Source organism: Gobio gobio (assembly GCF_949357685.1).
Source record: "Gobio gobio genome assembly, chromosome: 18".
Taxonomy (NCBI): Eukaryota; Metazoa; Chordata; class Actinopteri; order Cypriniformes; family Gobionidae; genus Gobio; species Gobio gobio.
The window spans coordinates 12,478,639-12,488,001 of NC_137111.1; the positions used below are offsets into that span (position 1 = coordinate 12,478,639).

Consider the following 9,363-nt stretch of genomic DNA (forward strand, 5'->3'; position numbering starts at 1 on the left):
TGTAAACAACTACATTCTCACCTGAAAAAGTTTTAAAACTACATTTTGTGACACAATACTACTATTGTGTCACAAAATGTAGTTTTAAGACTTTTTCAGGTTTTTAAATTATGCAATTTCTCATCACGTCACTTTACCATGTGACAGCAGCAAGCAGGCTCCTGATTGCTTAACGCGGCACGAATTGACAGCAAAGTTAAAAATGTTAAACTCGGGCGACAGACGCGAATTTGCTTGAAACGCGTGAATGCACAAAAAGCACCACTCGCGTGTATTGTGCAAGACGCTCAATTCGCGTCATTGGAATCTAGAGCAGTGGAGACGTGTTCTCTGGAGTGACGAATCACACTTCTCTGTCTGGCAATCTGATGGATGAGTCTGGGTTTGGCGGTTACCAGGAGAACGGTAATTGCTGGCTGTATTGTGCCAAGTGTAAAGTTTGGGGGTGGGGGGCTTATGGTGTGGGGTTGTTTTTCAGGGGTTGGGCTTGGCCTCTTAGTTCTAGTGAAAGGAATTCTTAATGCTTCAGCATACCAAAACATTTCGGACAATTTCATGTTTAAACTTGGCCTCTTCCTGTTCCAACATGACTGCGCACCAGCACACAAAGCAAGGTCCATAAAGACATGAATGAGTGAGTTTGGTGTGGAGGAACTTGACTGGCCTGCACCTCAACCCGATAGAACACCTTTGGGATGAATTAGAGCAGAGACTGCGAGCCAGGCCTTCTCGTCCAACATCAGTGCCTGACCTCACAAATGCGCTTCTAGAAGAATGGTCAAGAATTCCCATAAACACACTCCTAAACCTTGTGGAAAGCCTTCCCTGAAGAGTTGAAACTGAGCAAACTCCATATTAAACCCCATGGATTAATAATAATAATAATAAACATTTATTTGTATCGCACTTTTCATACATAAATGCAACTCAAAGTGTTTCACAAGCATAAAAACATAACATAAAAGCATAAAAAAATGAAGAATGGGATGTCATTAAAGTTCATGTGCATGTAAAGGCAGGTGTCCCAAAACTTTTGGCAATATAGTGTATATATAAACCCTTGTCATAAAATGTATGTATAAAGACAAATTACATGTACATGTATTTTTATTTGCTAAGCTTTGCTAAACATTATTCTTATTATAATTAATATAATACAGCATATATCATAATTTCCCCTCAAACTCCTGGTAATTGTCATGCAGACAATTCAAAGAACAAAAAATGGGATGAAATTTTGGGGTGAAATTACCTAAATATTTTATTAATTTATTTCTTTGTATTTTTATTTTGTGAAATTCACCCTCCTATTATTCAGTATCATGATTTGAACATTGGTAACAAATATACAAATTCTACGTTGGCAGCTCATTCAAAATGTTTTTTTTTTTTGCCATCTGTGCAACACAAAATAATGTAACAGATACATAGAGTAAGAGTTGTGTAAGTAAGTGGTTAATTTCTCTGCACCATGGATCAGGTGACTGTGAAAATAAACTATAGAGCCACACACAATGTCAGGATTTTGTCAGCTTTGGTGTCAGAATGATTGGAAGGGTTTATGTCAACAGCTTATATAATTTAAGCCTCTTAATTGCACATTCCATGTGTATTCTTCCACTTGCAGTTGTCAAAGTTGTTCCTTTCACCTTTACTTCTACATGTGGGAAGAGTTAGTGTAATGTGGAATCATCAGGTTATTTAGACATAGCAACTGAGAGAAAATCCTTCACTTGAACTTATGGTTGTTGTTTCTATCAAGACAAGGACATAACAGTGAGACACACTGTACACACACTGCAATCATTCGAGACCATGAATTGGCCTGTAAGTAATGTCACATGAAGACAGTTCAGCAGGGACACATTTATTCATTTGACATTGCATTAAAAAAAAGCTTCAATTACTGACATGTTTATGTGAATGATGTAAATTCAGGTTGATTGGGACACTTTTTCCAAGTCATCTGAATGGAAAAAAGTGTCCGAATGGTTTCTCACCAGCTGTATACAGTAAATGTCTTACCAGTATACAATCAAACTAGCAACAATTAAAGATTGGACATACATTTTACATGCTGTGTTGCCAACCAAGAAACGCATCAAAAATAACCCACATCTGATATGGCTCTTTTGATAAGTAAACATCCGATGGACAAAAACCCCAATCGGCAATCATCTGAAAATTGTGTTAAACAAGATAAAAAGATAAAACATTTATTTACCTGAACATTTTGTGCAAATGGTAACTCTAGTTAAATGCCATCGTCAATTTATTAAATATTGTTCATTACATGTGAACAACATATCTGTAAACAACATCAATGTGCTTTTTTTTTTTTTTTTTTTTTTGCCAGAATGCATGTGCTGCCCTCCAGCGGCAGGAGCTTAGATGTGCAAATGTGAACTACAACTGCATGCTGCCATTAGGCCCAAAGCTCCAAACCTACCACAACGTTTACACATTAATGCTGCAAATTAAGGGGTAAATGAATGCCCTCTTTCAAGGCTAAGCAAAGCTAGTATCAGATTAAAAATATAGTAGGAAGAATATTACAGCTTACACGAGGCATATTTCAACAAATTCTTCTTCAACAAAACATTTTACAAATATTTGATAAATTTAGGCCTGTAAACAAAACAAAAAATGGGGTGAATATCACAAAACAAATCAAAAACATAACTGGGTAATATTTCAAAAAGAAAGAAATAAAGACTTATATTATGTTTAAGATAATATTATAAGATTTGGTTTACTTTTAGGATCAGTAAAATGTAATTCTTATTTTTGGAAATAATAGTGATATCCTATCAATATCGTTGAAGTAATTTATATCATGGTAGTATTTGTTGTATTTATACTGATTAAATTAAAAATACATTTGGAGGTAATAATGTTAATTTGAGAAAATGCAAAATTAAAACCTCCAGATGCTCCAGTTGTGGAACGAGTTTAACTGTCATGAAATTAATGTTAAAATGCCAAAAAAGCTTTATATTCTTAGAACATGCTTCATTTCTATTTTTTCTAGATATGTTTTTGTGAGATTCACCCAAAAATAAACATGACAACAGTTTGGCTGTTGAATATGAACCCAGCAACCATAGAATACAGCAAGCAGTCTGTGAACTAGACTGTTCCAGCATCATCGTTTAAAGTAAAGGAATTTAATGTGCAATTACTTAAAAAGATAGTGTAAATAGAAAACATCTCCAACTGTTTCCAGTGTTTCAAATGCTAGACAGGAACTCTCAAATTAATTCTTGTCATCTCTTTCCCAGTGATTCCACACTCCCAAAAGAGGTTTGGATGTGCCCACCTCTATGATCTGCTTGGCACTGGAGGGTAATAGATCGGCATGGAGTGATCACACACACTGAGGGCTGATTGGTCACTGACAGGCACGTCATTGCTCCAGATTTCTTCGGTTGACTTCTCGCAATTGATCAGCTGGAAATCCTTGTCAACACAGATCTCTATTTGGCCCAAAGTCTGAACCTGGCCCCCCTGAGAAATACAGAAAGAAATTAGATCTCACCTCAGAAAAACTGATGGTAAATTGTGGTCCTAGTGAATTTAACTGTTGCCCAGAGCAGATCAGTCTCGCTATACATCAAGTCAAGAGGAAATCAAAATGGACTTAATTTAAATTTCAATACAAGTTAGGCTCAATCAACAGCATTTGTGGCATAAAAAAACTCCTTTCTATCTTTATTTAACCTCTGCTCAAGCTCATTTTCAAAACTATAGGGGTGCGTCTCAATCAGCTCCCTAGCTTCCTAGGTCGTGAATCAGTATATTGTGTACATGAATGTGGCCGACTCCCTGATCAGTGCCCAGACTAGTGACTACTGAACTAGGGAGCTGATTGAGAAGCACCCTAGTTTATAAGGCCTGTTTATACTTCATTTTCTGTGTTCCGCTCCGTCTCACGAACTCAAGCCTGTCAAAGTATACTTCTTTGGCCATGAACGTGGAAAGACACATATTTGCCCTTGTATGTGCACCGTCCACACAGACACAAAAATTGTGCTGCACACAGACAGTGTGCGCGGACGTCCGATGTTATTGTTTGTGCTATACAACTGAAAATGAGTATATTAAAGTTTGGTAAAGTATATTAATACTGACCCAATTCACTTCCATTGGACCAGTGGCCTGGTTTTAAAGAGTCAGCATTATGTCAGAAAGTGTGCAGACGATCAGGAATGTGGAAGTCCGAATACACTTTTGGCTTAATAAACCTGTTATTGTATACTTCAGATATTGTTGGCTCTGTGATAAATCGCTTATGTTCCTCTATTGTAAGTCGCTATAGATAAAAGCATCTGCTAAATGCATAATGTACATTTAAATTATGTTGATTAACACACACACACACACACACACACACACACACACACACACACACACACACACACACACACACACACACACACACACACACACACACACACACACACACACACACACACACACACACACACACACACACACACACACACACACACACACACACACACACACACACACACACACACACACACACACACACACACACACACACACACACACACACACACACACACACACACACACACACACACACACAAAAACGAATTTGCTTAAAAAAAAAAAAAAAAGGAAATAGAAAGGTTACTTACGCTGGAAACATTTTTTTCTTCACAGAAATGTGAAGCGTATATGTTTATAAAAACACTTTCATTAATTCTTCTTGAATATATGTATTTTTTGAGCCATAAAGTTTAATTTCATATTTTTTTTATATGTCAACAAATTTGTAAATCTAGATATACTATAACTTTGTGCAGTTTTTTTTACACTAAAATCATGTTATTGTTTGTGCTATACTACTGAAACAGTGAGTACATTAAGGTTTATAGATTGACCCCATTCACTTCCATTGTAAGTGGCTTACTGTAGCCTGGATTTTAAACTGGTTTTAAAGAAAAGGAGGGACTAAATCCTTTTTTGTGGTAATCACCATTATGTCAGTCATTCTGTCGACTGAGCCAGGAATTTTTAATACACAGTCCTAACAGACAAAATGAAAATGCTTAAAACTCTTAAACAGAAAATATCTTAGAATATTCTGCTATTCTTCATTCATACCTTTCCTGGGTGGACACACTGAATCTTTGGCTTCACTTGGTAGAAGTTGGTAAGGGCTGTCTCCAACTCATCCAGCTAAAACAAATGGGAAATATGACACATTTACTCACGTGCCCATAATCACAAGATTCTTGTTTACTTTAGGTCAAAAATGGAGAAGTTGAGTGTATGTAACAGAACATTGCAAGAAGTCAGGCTCTGTGTGTTGAAATACTGATCTTGCAGCTATCGCAGTGTATACTGGGCAAATTATGCACGCTGTGGTTTAGGATAATGCTTTGAGGCATCTTATTAGATGGATGATACTTTCGTGAAACTTAAACCTGACTGTTATTTTCATTATAGCTTTCTTGTAAGCGCATGTTGTGGTATTATTGATAGGAACAGAAATCATTAACAGGAGGACCACACATAGTTCAGTGTCTAATAAATGAAAATTACAGAAGTGAGAACAATTAAACTACTTACAGTGTAGTGCTCTTCAGAGGGCACAATTTTGTTGTTCCTTAAAACACTGAAACACAAAAGACTTATTAGGAAAAAAATATCAACAAGGGTTAGGCGGCATGATGGTAGCAGCTAACATCTCTGTGAGATAGCAAAAGTGTGTTAACCGGTAGTGTTTATACCATTGTAGCTCTAACTGTGAAGCAATTTACTTTCCGTACACAAAGACAGCAATGAGGTAACATGGAGTAATATGGAAATCTTAAGTGGGACGTGCCCCAAACTTGTTATACATTCATATTGTTATGAACGAAAGGTATGAATTGAAAGGTTTATTTGTTTATGGTTGTCGAACAACATTGCAATTTGCCACATTAACCCTACAAACACGATTAATAGTTTATACTTAGCGAGTGAAAGGCCTTTTAGTATAATTCAAAAACGAGCTGTGAAGTTTGATAAAGAAAATGTAAGAATACATTTTATATTGTTAGTAATATTTCAAGATAAACACTTAATTTAGGTTTACTTGATCATCCATACACAATTTTTTTGACGTTTGAGAGACGTGACGTCTTTTGTGGAAAGTATATTTGATCATCTCTTATTCATCAATGTATCGCATGGCATTATTTGTCTTGTTTATTCTATATATAAATCCACCAAATTTACTGCCATCTCACAACTTCCTATTTTACCGAAAGCCACAAAATCAGAGTATACAGTGACACAAGAACCACTGAAAAACAAGAACTCACCTATTAAGGTCAAACTTGTGGTACAGTTCAAGAGCTTTGCTAAAGTATTTATGCTCACTGTTCAGAGACTCTGCTTTCGCAGCACACGTTCCATGTTTCTGCCATTCATATTTCCTAAGCACAAAATAAAAGGTCCATTAGTTCAATAAATACATTAATAAAAATCATAATAATGCTTAAATGTATTTTACATTTTCAAGTTTTTGACATACCAAAATTGTGAGGAAGAAGGTACCAGCAGATCAGGCCAGATTTTCTCCATTTCTGGCATTATGTCCTGCAAGCATACAACATGTCAAACACTTCTCCGTTGAATTAAAATATATGACAAGCAACAGGGCAAGATAGCAAATTACCGCAATCAAACTGGCATTAAAATGCCAGGATGTGTTGCACCTTACGCCAGTGTTGGGCCTGTAATAACAACAAAAATATTCTTCAAATACTTTTGACTTCTGCCACAAACTATAATCATCCAACTGGCATTGTCATCATTATGATTTTTAAGATCACATGGCAACCAGGGTGGCACCAATTTAAACATTTTGAGTAATTTATATGTATACATTTAGCAGACACTTTTATCCAAAATAATCACAATCAATTTATCATAAGTCAAAAAAATGTGCAGTACACAATGTCAAACCTAAAGTTTAAGTTACACAGAGAAATGCAGAAAAAAAAAATGATATATATTTTTTTGTATTTAAATAGGTGTTATATTTTTGTTTTTGGCTATGGATTAGTTAAGTGTTTGAGGAAAAGGTGTCTTCAATAAATATCAAAAGCAGATATTTATTACAGCGGATAATCAACATGACAGTTACTGTGATACTGTTTTTTCACCTTCTTTTTAATACAGTATGCATACCATAAAAACAATATAGTGACTGATTATGCACTCCTAATGTCACACAGTTAGCAAACTCAGACGATGTTGACAATTAGTGCCCATTAAATAAGTCCCAACCCATTATGTGCACCTCAGAAAAGGAAATATATGTGAGACTTTGACAAACATTACAAAGCATTTTTTTTCTTGATAAACCTACCATAATCCATGCAGAGTCCAATAGCTCAAATTTGTTTTGCAGTGTTCCATCTATAAATAAAAAAAGAAGCATAATTTATCCACCTGATACCCAGTGGAGGAGCAATAGATGGTGCGTCAAGTAATGGAAATACATTACACTGCAAAATGTCTCTGGCCAGTGTTGGGTCAGGATGAGTTTTGTCCATTCTCCCCTAAAAGAAGCAGTCAATTCACAATGTATTATTTCAGTGTGACAATTACCATCTGACATACATTTTGTACATGTATGGAGGTGCAAAACAGCTTCATTTGCATGTGCCTTTGTAGGAAAAGTGGTCACAGTAACAAATACATATTAAATTGGCCATGCAAATGGTTGAAACTCATGAACCAAATCTGTATTGCTGTAATGCACCTGAATATTCAAAGTACATTTTAATGGTTTACAGCATTAAACACAATGACACAATATGTATTATTAGTAAAGCATTTAAATCTTCCACATAGAACTACTACAATAATGTAAAACAAACAAAAAAACACTACAATTTAAATAATTTGTAATTCCTGGGGGAACTCTCAAATAAATGATGCTTATTATTATTTTTTACTACTATTATTCCACTCGCAATGCTGTGCATTTTGTAATACATTATTATGCATATTATGGTTGCAGAGCGAGAACAAATTCTTAGAACATTTCTTTAAAAAGGGATTCTTATTATGAGTCAGTTCACTCAGTAAATCAAAAATATCTGAATTAACCTGACTCACTAAGTTATTAATATCATGTGTTTATTAACCAAGAACTATTGGTGTGTTTTGTTTTCATTGGTGCGAAAAGTCATTAAAAAGACTGTGTAAAAACAACTTTAGTATTTAGAATTAGATTTATTACATTTATTTCACATTTTAACTGTCCTATTGACATCTACAGAAGAAGAAAGTCATCTGTTGGCAACAGTCTGATACAGGCAGAACGGCAAGTTTAGTTGAACGTTGTTTTGCTTGTGTTTGTACACATGGTGTAAGTTGTTTTCTAATCTTCACCCTTTCAAACTTATTTTATGTAGGGTTACTGTGTACTATGTATTTTTTTTCAATAAACAGGGGAAAATACACGAGAAATAAACATTAAGCTATATTTACAGTAACGTTATTGATTGTCTGGCTGCTAATGCATTCCGACTTCAAACAGGGATAATATGTATAAATACATTTATCCAAATGTATCTGAATGACATACCGAGGATGGGCAAAGGCCGTTGAACAGAAATATCCAGCACAAAGTGTGACAGCAACTACAATGATTCTCATTCTTCCAGGTGTAGCAAGTCCGTCCATACTGAGAACAAACAAAGAATGTATTACCACCAAACAACATTCATACAACGTACTTTGTTAAAAAGAATCTACAAGACACAGTCAAAGCACAGATCACGGAGCATAACACAAAGTAGCGACCAAATGTAACGTTCAGACAAGTTAACTGAACATTAACTTGCGTTAAGAAAACAATTACCTGTTATTATCTGATATGCCGCTTCAATTTGCAGTTTTTACGTATCAGTATCAGAGAGTAGCAGCTTTTAAAACGTCTTTATTCAGTCTAAGTATAAGTACGACTGCCCAGTCAATAACTTTTAGAAACACTGTGCGGTTGAGTCACTTCTGAACCACTTCCTTTCCTGTCAGAGAGACACACTGCGGCTTCTGTGCGTTGATCATGTTTACGGTTTGATGCCGTCACTGCGCGTGCGCTGTCAGGTCATGTGATAAACGGCAATTTATGTCATGTGAAGGTGGATTATGCAGATTATGCTATTTCACAGACAGGGAGTTTTCTAATGTCATTGGTACAGTTCCCTCGGGTAATATGTTGTTTAAAAGGTATTCTGAACCCCCCAATTTGATTAACTTACAAATAAACACAAATATACGTAAAATATGCCATTATAGGATTTTAGTAGGCATATTTGTTGCTGTACAACA

At 35.5% G+C, this 9,363-nt stretch overlaps 1 protein-coding gene across 1 annotated transcript; it reads right to left on the reverse strand.

The window, feature by feature from the left end:
• Nucleotides 1–1,239: 1,239 nt before the first annotated feature.
• rnaset2 (ribonuclease T2) lies at nucleotides 1,240–9,122 on the reverse strand. The gene is made up of 10 exons (XM_079842166.1): nucleotides 8,894–9,122; nucleotides 8,618–8,716; nucleotides 7,529–7,583; nucleotides 7,391–7,440; nucleotides 6,695–6,752; nucleotides 6,551–6,615; nucleotides 6,339–6,452; nucleotides 5,602–5,647; nucleotides 5,134–5,208; nucleotides 1,240–3,507 (listed from the first exon to the last, which is right to left on the reverse strand). Exons 2-10 carry the CDS (start codon nucleotides 8,713–8,715, stop codon nucleotides 3,322–3,324), a joined length of 747 nt encoding a protein of 248 aa, XP_079698292.1. The 5' UTR covers nucleotide 8,716; nucleotides 8,894–9,122; the 3' UTR covers nucleotides 1,240–3,321.
• Nucleotides 9,123–9,363: the final 241 nt, after the last annotated feature.

Bases quoted from the DNA above. Each gene is read 5' to 3' on its own strand.
- rnaset2 (XM_079842166.1), bottom strand. From the start codon at position 8,715: ATGGACGGACTTGCTACACCTGGAAGAATGAGAATCATTGTAGTTGCT. The intron at 7,441-7,528 runs GTAATGTATTTC...TTTTATTTATAG, and splicing joins GGCCAGAGACATTTTGCAGT to ATGGAACACTGCAAAACAAA. The intron at 6,453-6,550 runs GTATGTCAAAAA...TTTTGTGCTTAG, and splicing joins CCTTCTTCCTCACAATTTTG to GAAATATGAATGGCAGAAAC.